General features: G+C 53.3%; 1 protein-coding gene across 4 annotated transcripts; it reads right to left on the reverse strand.

The window, feature by feature from the left end:
- Positions 1-318: 318 nt before the first annotated feature.
- On the reverse strand, positions 319-16399 carry Accs (1-aminocyclopropane-1-carboxylate synthase homolog (inactive)). Of its 4 annotated transcripts, XM_010612518.3 has the most exons (15): positions 16172-16399; positions 14963-15238; positions 13005-13064; positions 11632-11702; positions 9738-9807; positions 9246-9312; positions 7373-7470; positions 6687-6764; positions 5905-6005; positions 5125-5214; positions 3741-3786; positions 3514-3655; positions 2232-2374; positions 1986-2139; positions 1715-1898 (listed from the first exon to the last, which is right to left on the reverse strand). In XM_010612518.3, exons 2-15 carry the CDS (start codon positions 15236-15238, stop codon positions 1798-1800), a joined length of 1497 nt encoding a protein of 498 aa, XP_010610820.1. In that variant the 5' UTR covers positions 16172-16399; the 3' UTR covers positions 1715-1797. The 4 variants fall into 4 exon arrangements, with proteins under 4 accessions (XP_010610822.1, XP_010610817.1, XP_010610819.1 ...); XM_010612515.3 differs by lacking the exon at positions 1986-2139 and having other exon boundaries at positions 322-1898; XM_010612517.3 differs by lacking the exons at positions 1986-2139; positions 16172-16399 and adding an exon at positions 15909-16090 and having other exon boundaries at positions 322-1898.
- Positions 16400-16412: the final 13 nt, after the last annotated feature.

Below are 16412 nucleotides of genomic sequence, written 5' to 3' on the forward strand. Positions count from 1 at the left end.
ACCCAGGTATGTGCCTACATCTATATGCAAAGACTATGCCACTTTTATAAGGTTATCAATAGATGTCAGCACCCACCAGGAGTCCTGGACCCCCTCCTGTGCAGATAGCAAGAGATAATTATATAGAAAACACAAAGCCAGGCATGGTGGTATACTCCTGTAATCCCAGTGCTTGGTAGGCTGAAGCAGGAGGATTTCTTGTTCAAGGCCAGCCTGGATTACTTAACGAGATGCTGCATCCAAAAAAAAAAAAAAAAAAAAAAAAACTTAAATAGAAATTAAAAAGCAAGTTTGAGTTATAAAGAATTTTAGGACTTCCAAAAATAAAAAACGTATTTGCTAAAATTTAACACTCAAATAGATGAAAGCAAGTCACTCCAGGTGAGTGTCTTTATGAGGTATGATTAAAAAATACAATGAATGCTGTTGCCAAGGGACGTCCCACAGAAAGGCAGGCTCATAAAAACGTGACACTGGGTCCTCTTCCCCCTTATTCACCGGATCTGGCACCGTGAGACTTCTGGCTCCTCCTCAAAGTAAAAACAACCACAAAAGGTCATTCTGAGTGGATTCAGGACACTGAGGCAGCCAGGAAAGGGCACTGAAGACGCTCACAAAAGTGCAATGAGAGCTGCTTCAGAACGTGGCAAGGGTGACGGGACGAGTGTGTTCCAAGCCGGGGGGCCGGGGGTATTCATGGCAGCGGGTCTTTTACACATTTTTAAAACTTAAACATTCTCACCCCATACAATAAGAGATTCTAAAGAGCTTCATGCTTGCAACTATTTCTCAAGTGGTCTAGAAAACAACAAATGCGGCTTTTATTGGAATAATTTTTTTTTTTAATTTGAGCTTTCCTCTGTATTTTTCACCGCACCTCCTAGTGGGTCCTCCATAAAAGACAGGGAGGAAGAATGAATGAATAAAGGAGAGATCAAAAAAGAAAAATGAAACAAAAAATAAAAAGGACCTAAGCCAAATACCATGAACTACAGCACAGAAACACTGATGTCACTGACATTCTCTTAAAAGAAAGCAAGAGTCAGCTTTTGTTCGTTTTGAGAATGGCTTTCAGTTCTACTGCCCAAGCTGGTCTCAAACTCCCAGGCTCCAGTGATCCACCTGCCTCAGCCTCCTGAGAAGCTGGGACCACAGGCAGTGCCAGCCCCATTCCTGAGGAAGCATCAGCGCCTGAGAAGTTCCTGAGCACACAGTTTGTAGGCTGGGAACGCTCATCCTGTCTGAACCAAGCACTCCTGGGGCTCTGAGTTCCAGCCCCAAACTCCCCGCAGTAACCCCTGGTAGGCCACTGTGCTTTGGGGACGACAGTGAGGGTAGCAGCGCCTTTCCAGGGGGGAGGAGCGGAGTCCCAGAGAGGGAGGAGCCACTTGGCATGGAGGGGAAATTCCCACTGAGAAGCCCCACCCCACGGATCCCAGGGTGGGATTCCGGGTTCCTGGCTCCCGTGATCTGAACACAGCCTGGATTCCATTCTCCTTGGAATGTTAGCATTTAAAAAATTTGATTTTAAACTCTGCTGTTCCTCTGGCTTGTGGCCCTGGCAACCAGGCTGGAGGCAAGAAGGGGCGGTGGGAAAAAGGTGAAGTTGTTTGCTGCCGTTTGCATCCTGAGCGGGGCCGTCAGGACACCCCGGTTCTGTATGGGTGCGCGTGTCCCGCGGTCACCCAGAAAAGCAGGCGCAGTTCCTGTGGGCAAAGCCACACCGGGAATCCCGCTGGCAGGCGGCTCCTGTCTCCTGCCGGTGGGGACAGGGGCTGCTCACGGGCCGTGGCCGCCTCATCTCCGCTGCTGCTCGCCGGGGTCCTGGGTGTGACCGGCAGGGACGTCCTCTGCGGCCCGGGATCTGCCTTCCAGCACCCGGCGGAGCCTCTGCATCCCTGGGAAGGGAGTGGCGCCGCTGTCAGCCCTGGTGGCTGTGGGGGTGAAGGACGCTGCCCCGAGGGGACGGGGAGGCGGCGGCTCACCCAGGCGGAGCCGGTGGGCGCTGTCTGAGAAGACCACGCGGAACCAGCCGGGCTCCCGGCTCCCGAAGGCCTTGCCGCAGGACAGCAGCACCTTGCTGTCCAAGAAGCTGCGCCACAGCTGCGTTTCCTCCTCAAAGGTGCCCCGGGGGAGATACTGGGGGTGCGGGTGGGGGGGGCTCAGGACACAGCAGGGACCCCCGCTGCCCTCACCGGGAGGACGCTCCGCCCCGACCCCGCCTGCATTACCTTCCTCAGGTCCACCCAGAGGAAGAAGCCTGCGCCCCCTCTCAGGAAGGGGACCCCCAGGGCCCGGAGCTCTTCCGAGACATAGGCGTGGGCTGCCTTCAGCCGGGCGTGGTTCTCTGGCAGGTACACTCGGTCAATCCAGTCTGGGGGAGACAAGCTGAAAGATAAGTCCCCCCAACCTCCGCTCCTCTGCCAGTCTACATGCTGGAAAGACCCCAGGAGTCCAGCCTGTAGTCCCAGAGTGGGGCCTCGGACAGGCTGGGAATTCAGTGCTCGGGTCTCACTATGTAGCCCAGGCTGGCCTCAAACTCGAAGTGATCCTCCTGCCTCAGCCTCCCAAGTGCTGTGATCACAGGTGTGTGCCACCACACCCAGCCCACCGGAAGTTCTCATGTGACCGCCCGGTCGTATCTAGGGGTAGGGTTGTGCTTGGTGAGTGTGCATTTAACTTCCTAAGGAGTTGTTGGTGTTTTGCCAAGTGGCCGAACCATCTTCCTTCCCCGCCAGGGAAGTGCATGCCAGCTGCTTTGCCTTCTTGTCAACACTTGATGTCTGCTCCCCCCTTTTTTTTTGTACCAGGGATCGAACCACTGAGCTAAATCCCCAGCCCATGTCGTCTCTATTTTATAACAATTTTTAGTGGGTGTGTATCTGGTCATGTTCCCTATCTGTAAAATAATGGGAATGTAGCAAATCTTGCTTCCCAGCATCCTGGGGAGGGTGGAGTGAGATGAGTCAGTGAGAGCTCAGTGAGCGGTGACTAGAACTGTTGAGTTCTGCACCGTCTGAGTCTGGGAGAGGCACAGATCTCACTGGGAGACGATGTCCATTATAATAATGCTTACTTAGTGACATGTTTTTTTTTTTTCAGTCCTCACAGCTAATAGTAATGAGTTTGCATTTCTTTTCTTAAACAGAATCATACTATGTTGGTCAGACTGTTCTGGAAGCCCTGGGTTCAAGCGATTCTCCTGTCTCCACCTCCGAAGTAGCTGGGACTCCTGGGACTGAGCATGTGCTATTCTGTGCCAGCGGCTCCGCTAACTGAATTACAAATCCCACTCAGCCTACCCGACAGGCACCATTATGTTTTGCAGATGAGGAAACGGAAGCACGGGGAGGTGAGGTAACGTCCTACACAGCCAGGAAGTGACCAGGTAGAGTGTGAGCCGGTCTCAGGCACCCCCAAGAGTCTTCTCATGGAAGAAGCCACCCTCCTGGCTGGCTGGTCCCAGGCAGACCACTCCTCCTCCCCTCTTCCAGGTCCCAGCCCGGCAGTCACCATGGTCTCGAAGCAGCTGGGCCATCTGGTACTGCAGCAGGCCGCTGACACCGTGATAGGGGCAGAGGGCAGCTACAGCAGTGGCCACGTCTCTGTTCTCTGTGTACAGCGTGCTGAAGCGGAGCCCAGACATCCCAAAGTCCTGCAAGAGGGAGCGCCCCAGGCCGTGGCCGGCTGGTTCCACCCTGCCTGCTTCCCCCTCTCTGCGGCCCCACACCAGGACTCACCTTGCTGGTGGACCACATCACGTGGGTCCTCTGGGGGTCAGGCAGCCTGCGGAGAGCACAGCGTGGGACGGAAGTAGCACCGAACCAAGCGGACACACACATGCGATTCTACCAGGAGGTGGGTGGATGAATCCATCTGGCTCAGGCCGTTCCCACCTCTTGCAACCACCAAACCCCACGTATCCTTAAGAGCAGGAAGCAGCAAACAATTGCCCCAGACCACATCCAGTCTGCTGCCTGCTTTTATAACCAGAACGCAGATGCGCGGTGGTCCTTAGCGTCTATGGCAGCGTTGAGTGAGAGGCTACATGGTAAAGCCTGAAATATTTATCATCTGGCCCTTTATAAAGTTTTCTATTCCCTGATGATCAACATAGCCAGTGTCACTTCTTCCAAAGACCTCCCTGGCCAGTCCCAGGAGACCATGCCGATCAGGCACCCTGTTAGGGTTTACATTTAGATGTGCTTATAGCAAGACTTTGCAAGGGCAACGGAAACATGGCAGCACTACAGCTAGACATGTTAGGGGGTAGGGTCTGGCCGGAAGAGGCGGTTGCTAGGGGGCGTGGCTTGGCTGGGTCTCTCTCCCTCCCAGCTCCTCCCTTCTCTCTTTGCTTCCGGTTCCTGGTTACCACGCCGGAAGCAGCTCTCCTCCGCCAGGCCCTTCTGCTATGCCGCCCTGCTCTGGAGTCAGCTGACTCTGGACTGAAACGTGAGCCAAAGATAAGCCTCTCCTCCGAAGGCCTCTGTCTTTCCTGTTCACTGCTTTGTTCCCAGGACCAAGCGCAGTGTCTGGCATAGAAGGGATGGTCCTTAAATAATTTTCCATGACTGCTAACCATGGATCATAGACAAGTCACTACTTTCTCTGCGTCCCACCTGCCTCGTGCACATGAGAGTGACACTGCACACCTACTCTACAGAGCTTCATGAGGCTGGAAGATGGAGCCAACAGAAAGGACACCATAGGGTGGAGAAGGTCAAATCTACAGACCTCGCCAATGATCTGATGCAAGTGTTTCCAAAGGCTACAAATTCTGTGCTTAAACCCAGTCCAACACAAATCTTATTATTGTTGTTATTATTGGCAATACTGGGGATTGAACCTAGGGCATCCGCACTGAACTACATCCCCAGCAAACACAGCCCCCCTTTTTGAGACAAGGTAAAGTAGCCCAGGCTGGATTTCCACTTGCAATCCTCCTGCCTCAGCCTCTCAGAGTGCTGGGATGACAGGTGTGCACCACCTGGCCCAGATGAAAAGCTCAATGTAAATAAAATCTGAACATCCTGCTCCTTGGGGGATCTGGGGCAGAATTCAGCACAGGGAGGCCAGGGCAATGAGGAATGGGACCTGCAGGGCCCTCTGCAGCAGAAGCCTCACCTCTCCAGGCTCAGGATACTGTGGTACCCAAGCGACTCCTCGAACACAGACAACATGTAGACCTCATCCACGATCACGTGCAGCTTGTGCCTGGGTGCGCAGGGGGGAGTTCAATTTGAAGGACACCCATGCCCCAGGGTGTGACAGCACAGGACAGTGGTGTGTCAGAACCCCCAAGGGACCAGGGTCTAGACCAGGGAGACACACCTGTGTTTGCCAGGAACACCCCTCTTTTGTCTATTTTGCAAACAAACAGAATGCCACCCAGGCAAAGTAGGGGACAGTGGGGCTTTGGAAGGGCACAAATATTTAGGTAACTGGGCTCAAGCCAGCCCCAGCCCTGACTTGACTACTCTAAGGCTCCACCCACTGGGGTAATAATGGTGTCTACTCCTGACAGGGCGGTTCGAGGATGACAAGAGATGTAGCATATAAAGTGCTCAGCATGGCACCAGGCCCTACAGTGTGCAATCAATGATAGCACAGCTGTAATCTCAGCACTCTGGGAGGCTGAGGCAGGAGAATCACTGCAAATTCAAGGCCAGCCTAGGTTACAAAGTGAGACACTCAAAAAACCAAACCAAAACAAACAAACAAAAAAGACAGCTGTTACCATAAAATAGAAGAGAGAGAAAAAGTAAAACAGCAACTCACAAATCCCTACTTCCCACCTCACTGCCACAAAGAAGCCAAGGCAGCTGAATGGGGTGAAGAGGGCTTACGGGCTGGTACCAGAGCCCTGAGCTGCCTGTATGCTTTTGTGGGGACAGGGGCACTCACCTCTTGGCAAATCCCAGGAAGTCCTGCATCTCTCCTGGGGAGTAGATGTTGCCCAGGGGGTTCTGGGGGTTGATGAGGATGAGGCCTTTGACTTTCACACCCTGAAACCATCCATGGGCAGAAACCCTCAGCCCCTCTCCAAGGCCAGAGCGGCACAGTGTCGTCCCCTGCCCATAGGGCTCATCAGTGGGCGGCTCCCCGGGACACACTCAGGGGACACAAATGAGCAGGACACAGACCTCCATCGACGGCTGTGCGTGCCCCAGTACCAGCCAGAAGAGCCGGCGTGATCAGAAGGATGGAAGGGGTCTGCACTCTCTAATTCCTACCGGCTCAGCCACCAAGATGAAATAAACTAAGCAGACAGATGGGAAGGCCCAGGAAGGGGTCCCTGGAGCATGGGTGTCTGCCTTTCATGGGAGGCCCCAGGTCCCCTCCAAGTAGGCAGGCCACCCCTCATTTACCAGGGAGACTCTAAGCTAAGCCCCAGCCTCTTTTGGGACACATTTGAGCTCTGGAGTGGAATCAGAGGACACGGGAGAGGGCATTTCAATGAAGCCGCAGTTGATTCTCTCTGCGCTGAGGTTTGAGGGCCTTTTTCTAATGAGAAGACACCTCCTCCAACCCCACCCTGGCCCTGCACTTCTCCCCCACCCATGTGTCTCCCATCACAGGCCACCAACCCAGCTCCCAGGCAGAGATCAGCCACACAGCAGAAGAGGGGTACATGCCCTGTGTAGACCCCACACACCCCCAGCCCTGGTTTCAGGGGGACCTCAGACCTCCGATTCAACCCCTTGCAGGGCCAACTCCAGTTTCTCCACGGTGAGCTGGAAGGGGCGGGTGTCTGGACCAGTGACCTGGAAGAGACCGTCAGAGCTACCAGGCATTCAGTGACCCCTGAAGCTGTGCTCTCAGAACCCTGGTCCCTTGTGACCGCCAGGCTCTGGAAAATGGGTGGGATTGCTCCGTCTCCCTGCCATCCACCCCCACCCAGCCTCATCATGTAGGGGTCCTCAAATTGAGTCCCAGGATTCCAGGATTTTCAATGCTCTGCCCCCTTCTACCCTTTTGGGGGTGCGGGTTGAGACAGGGTCTCACTATGTAGTTGAGACTGCCCTGGAACTCACTATGTAGCCCAGGCTGGTCTCAAACTCACAGCGATCCTCCTGCCTCAGCCTTCCAAGTGCTGGGATTACAGGTGTGTGCCACCATACCCGGCACCCCTTCCACCCTCATTTCTGGGGATGCTCTGTGGCTTCTACCTGGAGCCCAAGAATCTCAGAGCCTAGAGCTTGGAAGGCTCCAGGGACCCAGGCACAGGCTGCCATATGATAACAGAAAGTTCCCCACTCTCTCTGCACTGACACTCTAGGGCCCTTGGCATGCACTTTCTTCCATGCCACCCACACATTCAGGCCCAGGGACTTGGCCTACAGGGAGGCCACCCGGATGCAGACGCTCTTACCGCACTGTCCAGGTACACATAGGCCAGTCGGACGTTGCCATAGAGATAGACGTGCTGTGTGATGGCTCCATAGTAAGGGGTGGGGACCAGGAAGGCCTCTGGGGAAGGAGCATGCGGGGCCTGTCATCCCTGGCAGGGACACCCCAGACTCTGTGCATAGGCCCTGGTGCACCTAGGGCTTGCCCCACTCCCAACTCCCAAAATGCTAAAGCCTGATCCAAGGAGATCAGTCCCTTTCCTAACACAGATGCTCCTTCACTTACAACAGGGCTATGTCCAGATAAGCCTATGATAAACTGAAAATATAATTAAATAAAAAATGCACTTAATCGTTACTAGGCGTGGTCACACACAACTGAAGTCCCAGCACTGGGGAGACTGAGGCAGGAGGATCACTGTGAGTTCCAAGGTCAGCCTGGACCATACAGCGAGACCCTGACTCAAAAAACTTGAATGAATCAATGCATCATTTTTTAAAAATGCATTTAATCCACCCAGCCTATGGAGCACAATGTCCCAGCCACATCGTGTCCTATGGAGCAGTGACTACCCTCATGAAGGTGTGGCTGAGTGTAACACACAGCTCACTGCCACTGCTCTGCCACAAAAAAATAGCACAGCATGTACTCGGGCAGGAAAAAGACCAACTCAAAAAAGTACAGTTACTACTTACTACGTCAAAGTACAATCCTAAGTCAAAGCACCACTAGTTGGGGACGTCTATAATCAACAGGTAACATTTCCTCGGTGTGGGAACCATACTAGCCATTTATCGGCATCTTGTCTGTTCCCCACTTCTTCTGTCTGAGGTGTGCACCTCTGAAATGCTAACTTTCAGAGTCTGAACTGAAACTCAGAGGATCCCTGCTCCAGATTGTTCTAGAACGGGTAGGAACCTGTCTATGAAATCTCAGAATAGATCTTTTGCAGTGCAAATTCCAAAGATAATCTCTCTTCGTGACTTTGAAGAGTTACACAACTTCAAGTTATACAACTTGTGAGAAGTCACACAACTGGACCTCAACTGCTTTGACAATAAAAATGGGGACAGTTATATAGATCCATTCTCCTAAGGCGCCGAGAGTGTTAAATGATGTCCTGTGTGCACAGCCCTTTGCCAAGGCCTGAGCTAGTACCACAATGGTCGGTTGATGTTACTCATATTTACCATTATTAGTTAAGCTATCATGAGTGGGCCTCTGTTCCTTACAACCAGTAACCCTTCACTATCACCAGTTCTCATACCACTATGGCTTGTTTTTGTTTTGTGTTACTAGGGACTGAACCCAAGGCCTTTCTACTGAGCTACATCCCCAGCCCTTTTTAAAATTTTTACCTTGAGACAGGGTCTCACTGAGTTGCTAAATTGCCTGGGCAGGGCTCAAACTTAAAATCTTCCTACCTCAGCCTCCCAGGGTGCTGGGATCACAGGCCAGTGCCACCATGCCTGGCTCACCACGGCTCTTGGAGCAGGCCCTGCTGGCTGTCTACTCAACAGCTATTTGATTTTCTTCCTTGCTAAGAGCAAACCAGAGTTTTTGGGAAGGAGCAGCAGGAAGGTAGGCCTTCCTCCAGCTGTGAGAGGTGAACCATGTTTGGTTTGAGCCAGCCCTGGCTTTGCAGACCCTTGGATCTGACGACTGCACTGGGAATGGGTTTGTGAGTCATTTCTAGGAAGGAGAGAAGGCCCAGAATGCTAGCAGCACACTAACCCCCTGGGACTGCTGCCCAGCCCTTCATCTCAGGACTCAAGTCTTGGATCTCCTATTACAGCCAAAAGCAAAGGCACACAGCCCTGGAGACCAGGCAGCTGGGGACACTGCCAGCACTGCCACTGCAGTGGCAGGACAGAGCAGGCCTTGAAGTCACTTACCCCCTACCTCGCACAGCACTGTGGCCAGAGCCAAGAAGAGAGAGGCACAGCCGTTCAGGACAACCACCTGGGTGACGGTCAGGGGACAAAGGTGACTGTTTCAACAGGGAGGAAGGACCCACAGCCTCTGTCCCAGGACAGCACAGAAGGAGAAGCAGGTCCCTCCTCAGTGCCCCCGGGCTCAGTCTCCACAAAGCCCTGATCTCCAGCCAAGCTCATTGATGGAGACCCTGCTGGGGCTCAACCAAGCAAGACCCAGGGAGCCAGTCACTCCTAAGGACAGAGGTGAGGGCCCAGAAGGGGCCCCACACAGCATGGGGGCAGAAATCACAGCCCCGCTCTAAGTCTAGCTTGGAGGAAGCAGCCCCAAGGAATCCTCAGGCCACTTGGAAACAAATCAAGGTGAGTGCAGAACCGACCCCGATCCCACCACTGTCCTGGCCAGCCCAAAACTGGGAAGCAGGGCAGAGGAGCAGAGGAGGGGCTACTCACATTCTCTGCTTTGAGCGGGGCCAGGCTCTTGCAGTAATAAGACAGAAACTTGGCCACTTCCTCCCGGAGGCTGGAAGAGATGGACAGTGCTTGCAGAGGGTCCCCACCCCTCAGTCCACCCCAGAGCTGCCCTGCGTTGCTCCTCCCTGTCTCCCTCATGGGGAGCACGGTCAGGACCTGTCTTCACTTGGGGCACCCCTTCCCTCACATCCCTACTATTCTGAGTCCACCCACCCCCCACACTTATGTGCTCACGTGGGACTTTCAGCAGGTAAGGAAGTCAGGGGGGCGCTGTACTCACGGTGGATTCACCACAGATGAGCTCATTTCTGTGCTGTTAGGAGGCGGGACCTGGTCCCTGGGGTCCACCTCCCTCCCAGGCTCCTCCCTTCTCTCTCTGATTCCTGGCCACCATGAGGTAAGCAGCTTTCCTCCTCAGGGTCCTTCTTCCACGCCTTCCTCTCTTGGAGCCAGATGACCATGAGCTCCAGTAAACCTCTCCTCTAAGTCGTGAGTGTCAGTATTTTGTCTCAGGGATGAGAAACCCCATGATCTGATGCCGTAGTTCCATTCTCAGTGGCTCTATGACACTCAACCCTGCCTAATCCAGGGGCTTTGGGGGTATCAAATGTAACAGCACTCTTACATCATGTGCAAACCTTTAGTCTCAGCACTCAGGAGGCTGAGGCAGGAGGACTGTGTTTGAAGCCAGCCTAGACTACATGGTGAGTTCAATGGCAGCCTGAGCTACACAGTGAGACTCTCTCATAAAACAAAACAAAACAAAACAAAACGAAAGTAACACTAGATGTAGATTTGGCTAATGATAACAATAAACATTATTATTTAGTAGTAACATCATAATTTTTTTTTTTTTTTTGGTACTGGGGATCGAACTCAGACCTTGAGCTTGTGAGGCAGGCGGTGGAACCACTGAGCTAAATCCCAGGCCCTCATTATCATAATTCTTATTGCTAGCATTTATTAGACATTTACCTTACAAAGATGTCATCCTGAGAATGCTATACTGTGACTACTATTGTTTTAATTCCATTTCAGATAAAGAAACTGAGGTTTGAAAGAATGAAGTGACTTGCTGCTGGTAAGTGGACAGATGAGTCTATGCCCAAGCCCAGTGTTTTGAGAATCGTAAAGTTAAGCGAAAAAAATCAGACACCCAAGCCTCAATATCACATGGTTTCTCATACACAAGAAGCCCAAAGTATAAATAAAGAGCAAAATAAAGATAAATAGATCTTTAGCAAAAGGAAAGACAACCAAGAAATGGAGAAAGGGGATGAAAAAAGAACTAAGATGTGTGAGGTACGCATGCCAATGACTCTCCACGAAGCGTGGGGCCGCTCTGTAGTGTACCACAAATGTGCCGATAAACAAAACTACAAAGACAGAGTCTCGGGGTTGGGGCCAAGTCCTGCTGGGCCACACAGCCTTGCTTAGAGCAGCTCGCAGCCAGTGAGTGCTCACCCGGTCCACACCAGGACTAGGATCGTCACCACCTGCCTTTAACAGGAAGAACCACCCAGCCGGACCGGCACCGACTGCGGCTTCTCTAGAACCCCGAGGGAGCAGGGACAAGCTCCTTGCCAGATGCTCTCCCAGGCCTCAGTGCTGGGGTCTGGGAAGTCAAGGTGGGTCTCTGAGATGAGGCTGGGACAGGCAGAGGACCCACGGCCACCAGGTCTCCGAGGCTGGGCCTTCAGCTGGGCAGTGCTCTGTCCCGGGCACTGTACATCCAGCAGTGCCCCTGGCTCTGCCTGCTGAGACCACAGCATCTTCTCAGGGTGGACAATCCAAAGGCGTCCACGCATGGCCTTCATCCCCAGGGCAGCAAAACCACCCCAGCTGAGAGCCCCGGCGTAGGGCAGCTACTTACAAGGGATGTCCCCTCCAGTCGGGGTACTGCAGCAGGGCCGGCTGCACCTGCAGCATGTCGCTCTGACTCAGCTGCGGACAGGGAGGCAAGAGCGGGGCTTGGGGCTGGTACTGCTGTCTGCATCCACACAGCTCCCAGGCAGATGAGGAAACTGAGGCTCAAAAAAAAAGTGAAGGACTCTGCCAAGATCACACAGTTAGCAAATCTAAAACCCAGGTGTTTGGAGGTTTGGTTTGGTTTTTGTTTTTTGGTGACTAAGGGCATTGAACGCAAGGCCTTTGTATTGAGCTACATACATCCTCAGCCCTCTTCCTTCTCTCTCTCTCTCTCTCTCTCTCTCTCTTTTTCTCTCTCTCTCTTTCTTTCTTTCTTTCTTTCTTTCTTCCTTTCTTTCTTGAGACAAGGTGTTGTTAAGTCACTGAGTTGCTCAAAACTGGGCTCAAACTTGCCATCCTCCTGCCTCAGCCTCCCACAGGGCTGGGATTACAGTTGTGCACACCCAGAACTTTCAATAGCAGGTCCAATGCTCTTCATAGGACTCTATCACCTAGAAGGTCAGAGGGATGGCAGTGCTGCTGGATCGGCCTACTCAGATTCTCTTGGGGGTCAGAATTGGCTGCTGTCACCTCAGTTTGGGCTCCAGCTTCCAGAGGAGCTCAGGACACTGTCCTCCTGCAGGCTTGGTTCAACCCTACACCCTGGCAAAGGCAGCAGCTTCCAGACCCTTCTCCTTTGGAAAGACGTCCCTTGGAGTTGAACCCAGCTCCAGCACTGCAGCCTTGAGAAACAGCCACCTGCCCCAGAAACCTAATTATGGAATCATCAGGAAGTTTGCAAGGTGTGCTGGAAACAACCGTTTTTAAAAATTAATACAAACTGACAACTAAGTAAGCTATCTCAAAAGCAAAGGGCCTAGCATGCAAACTTCACCACTTCCCGCGTGTTACCCCACTGCACGAGGAGCAGGGCTCCCGAGGTCACGTCTGTCTGCGTGGCAGCCTGTTGGGATACCACACAACTGTGCCGTGCCCCTCTCTCCCAGCCCTGTCACACGGAGAGGTCAGCATGGGTAGCTTGGCATTCACAGTATGGGAACCGGCAAAGCTACGACTGAGGCTTGCGGCTCCTGTGGAGGCAGCTGTTAAATACACACAGCACCAGCGGTTCCCTCTGAGATCGGGGACCCACCCCACGGGGGTACCAAGGTAGGCACAGAGCTTGAAGAGGTGAAGAATCGGGATCAGAGTGTGGAAGTGACTCTCCCGGGGTCACACAGGAAGCTGTTCCCAGCCCCGGGCCACGGAGGCCCACGGCAGGTTCTTGTGGGGGAAGCATTTCCTGAAGAAGCCACCTAGCAGGGGCCACGCACTCACCCGACTGGAGAGCAGGTCAAAGCAGAGTTTGTTCTCACTGGTGCCTAAGTTAATGATGCCCTGGGGATGAGAGGCACAGAAATGAGGGGAGAGGTAGATCCATGTCAGTGGCAATGCTGCACTTGGAAATCTGAACAACATCACACAACACCTGATCCCCACCCCATAAAGCTTTTTTTTTTTCCCCAGACAGTGTCTCACTATATAGTTCAGCCTAGTCTTGAACTCATTATGTACTCTAGAGTAGCTGTGAACTCATAGTGATCCTCCTGCCTCAGCCTCCTGAGTGCTGGGATTACAGGCATGCACCACCACACCTGGCTACCATTCTCCTATGCAAGGTACGATAGGACTCTTCCTTACAGAGCAACTCGGTGCAGGCGTCACACACAGCTCACTCCTGGTAGCTGAGTTACAGGGGCAGCGAAGGGTGGAATAGAAAGTTGAGTGAGCTGAGGTTCTGACCCCTGGTAGGTTCCTCCTCCCACAGCCAAAGCATCTGTGGTCCTGACAGCTCTGCTTTCAAAATACACAGCGCAGCCACTCTCACCCACCGCTGAGATCCTGGTCCAGGCCACCACAGCTCCACTCGCAGCCTACTGCAGTGGCTTCCCCACCGCCTCTCTTGCCCACTGCCTCCCTTATCACCTGATCTCCACAGAGTCCAAGCTGTCCTTTAAAAACTGGAATCAGATCGTACTGCTCCTGTCCCACATGGTCTCAAATGAGAAGGATCCCTTCAGGATCTCTTACCACCCCCGCCTCATGAGCCTGCAGCCCCAGCGGTCCCTTTGTTATCCTGTGAACTCATCCACTATGGTTCCACCCAGGGACCCTTCGCACTTACTGCTCCTTCTGCCTGGCATGGTCTTCCCCGGACAGAACACAGCTCGCTCTTGGTGGAGAGCAGCTTTAGCCAAGTCCCCACTGGTTCTCTCCAATTATTCACCCCCTAGAGCTTGAGCTGCACCTAGTGACTTGCTTCTGATGAACAGAATACCCAGATGTCATGGGACATCCCCTCCGAGGTTAGGTTATAAAAAGGCTGTGGCCCCATGTTGGGGACTCCGTGCCTCTCATTCTCTCTTGGGTCATTTGCCCTGGAAGGAGCCAGCTGCCATGTGTATGGCAGCCTGTGGAGGAGCCCATGCGGCTTCTGGCCACCCAGAAGCCAGATACATCAGAGCCCCAAACCCTCTCCATGCCCTACTCCCCCACCCCCAAACATATCAGATAGGAACTTGGCTTTTGTTCCAGCACCTAAACAGTGCCAAGACAGGATAGATGCTCAGCAAATAAAGACTAAAAAGGTGCAGCTCCCTGACCTGTAAAGGTATTTCTAATTATTGCTTATAACACTGGGGATGGAAAATAAAAGCAGCTACCACTTATTGAGAATCCTATGTAGCAAGCAATGTGCTCATAAAATCATATACTTAATCTCATTTAATCTCAACTCTTCCATAGTGCAGGGCATTCTTATCCTATTCTAGAGATAAACTGAGACTCAAAGAAGTTAAGTAACTAATTCAATAACACATAACCCACAAGTGAAACGGTTGTGGCCCTGAGTTCTACTCCAGATCGAGTTGACAGGGATGTGATTCTGTGGCATGGCACCTGCCTGGCTTGTGCAAGGACCTGGGTTCAGCGCTCAGCACCCCACGCTCACACAAAAGCCAAGTTGAAAAGTTGGCACAGTGGGTCACAACCCATATGTTAGCATTCCATGGCTCTCCAACCCCTCCCTCACAAATCAGGGTCCTATGTTCCAGCACTACTGCAGGGAATAAAGAGTTCCTACCCCGTGCACGATCAGAGCTACATCAGAAGCCTCCTGAGCCCGAGGATGACAACTCCAATCAAACAGGAGTAAACTAGATGTTTCCACGAGGGTCGGCTGAGGTGTCCACCCCACAGTGCCCTCCCAGGTCCCAGTGTGGTGGCGCTTCACTCACACTGGGGTTCCTGTCCTCATCATACTCGTCCCCGTGGTAGGTCCTGTAGCCCTCCTCCGCCGAGTCCCAGAACCATTTGATGACTCTGCCTCTACAGGACAGGCAGGAGATGTCCAAGGAGCACATGGCAATGGGATCCCCCACTCCGTAGAGGCCCGGCAGCTTCCAGTCTGTCTTTCTGGGACATTCTCCTTCTAGGCTGGCCACGTGCTGTGTGGCAGCTGAGCCCAGACGGGCAGCAGGTGCCTCAGATTCCATCGGAGGAAGAGTGAACATCTGCAAAAAGACACCAGCACTCCTTGCTCAAAGGGTTTCCATGGCATCAAGCAACAGAGATGAGAAGGCACAAGGTTCCTGTTCCCTTATTTACCCTTTCCTGGTTCCTGTTTGTTGTTGTTGTTTTGATGTTTTGTTTTGTTCGAGATGGGGTTTCATTATGTTACTCAGGCTGTCCTCAAACCCCTGGGCTCCCTTGATCCCCCTGCCTCAGCCTCACTAATAGCTGAGACTGAGGCAAGCTCTGCCCCGCTGGCTGTCAAATTATCTACATTTCATGTTCATGCTTCCTGTGTTCCTAGTTGCACCCATGTGTGCGACCACTCTCTATTATATGCCAGGGATTGCACCTGCTACACTTAAAAATGACTTAAACGTGTTCCGTTTCTGCAGGATCTTTTCATCGTGCAGCCTAAGAGGTCACCCCTGTTTTTTATTCAACAGTGCTGGCCTCAATTTCCAAAACACAGGTTAAAGCCTGCCCACGAGGTCATTGCCTGGGAGTCCTGGGTGTCCTGCTGCAGTCTGGAGCTCATGGGGACAGGCACTGGGGGGAGGGTGAAGCAGAGATCTCCTGGGGGGGCAGGCGCCCAACGCAAAGCACCCCCACCCCACCTTCAGGCCCAAGGGAGGCCCGGTTCCGTCGCACAGGGGTTGGACCACTCCTCACCGCAAGGGGCAGCAGTGACGCTGCGCGCGAGGAAAAGCACTGGTCACTGGTAACTAGACCAATCCTGGCTCATAGCCATGGTTCAAAAGACTGAGTCATTTTATCTGAAATCCGCGCTGATCTTCCTGTCCCAAAGCACAAGCCTGCACGCGGCAGATGAGCAGTGTAGAACCCAGGCACCCAGGGAGCCCTGCGCCGTTTCATTTTGCTTTGCGAAGTCTTGCGGGGGTCCCCCAACTTGGCGGCCCGTACCCTGTGCTCACCTCGGCTCTGAGCGGGGGCAAAGCGGCCAGGATCCCGGCTCCGAGAGGCCCCAGCGCGATCAGGCCGGAGTCCGGAGGGGCGGGGCCGCCTCGCGAGACAGCTCGGGGTTTGCAGCGTAGGAAGTGTGACCCGCGCCGGGGCCTCAACTGCTAAGGGCGGACACCCGGCCAAGGGCAGCCCCGCCGCTTCCTTCTCTGCAAAGCCCCGTCTCAGCAGCTCAGAGGCAGGCACTGGGACCCG

Source organism: Fukomys damarensis, unplaced genomic scaffold (assembly GCF_012274545.1).
Source record: "Fukomys damarensis isolate Sample0158 unplaced genomic scaffold, DMR_v1.0_HiC HiC_scaffold_27, whole genome shotgun sequence".
NCBI classification, from domain to species: domain Eukaryota; kingdom Metazoa; phylum Chordata; class Mammalia; order Rodentia; family Bathyergidae; genus Fukomys; species Fukomys damarensis.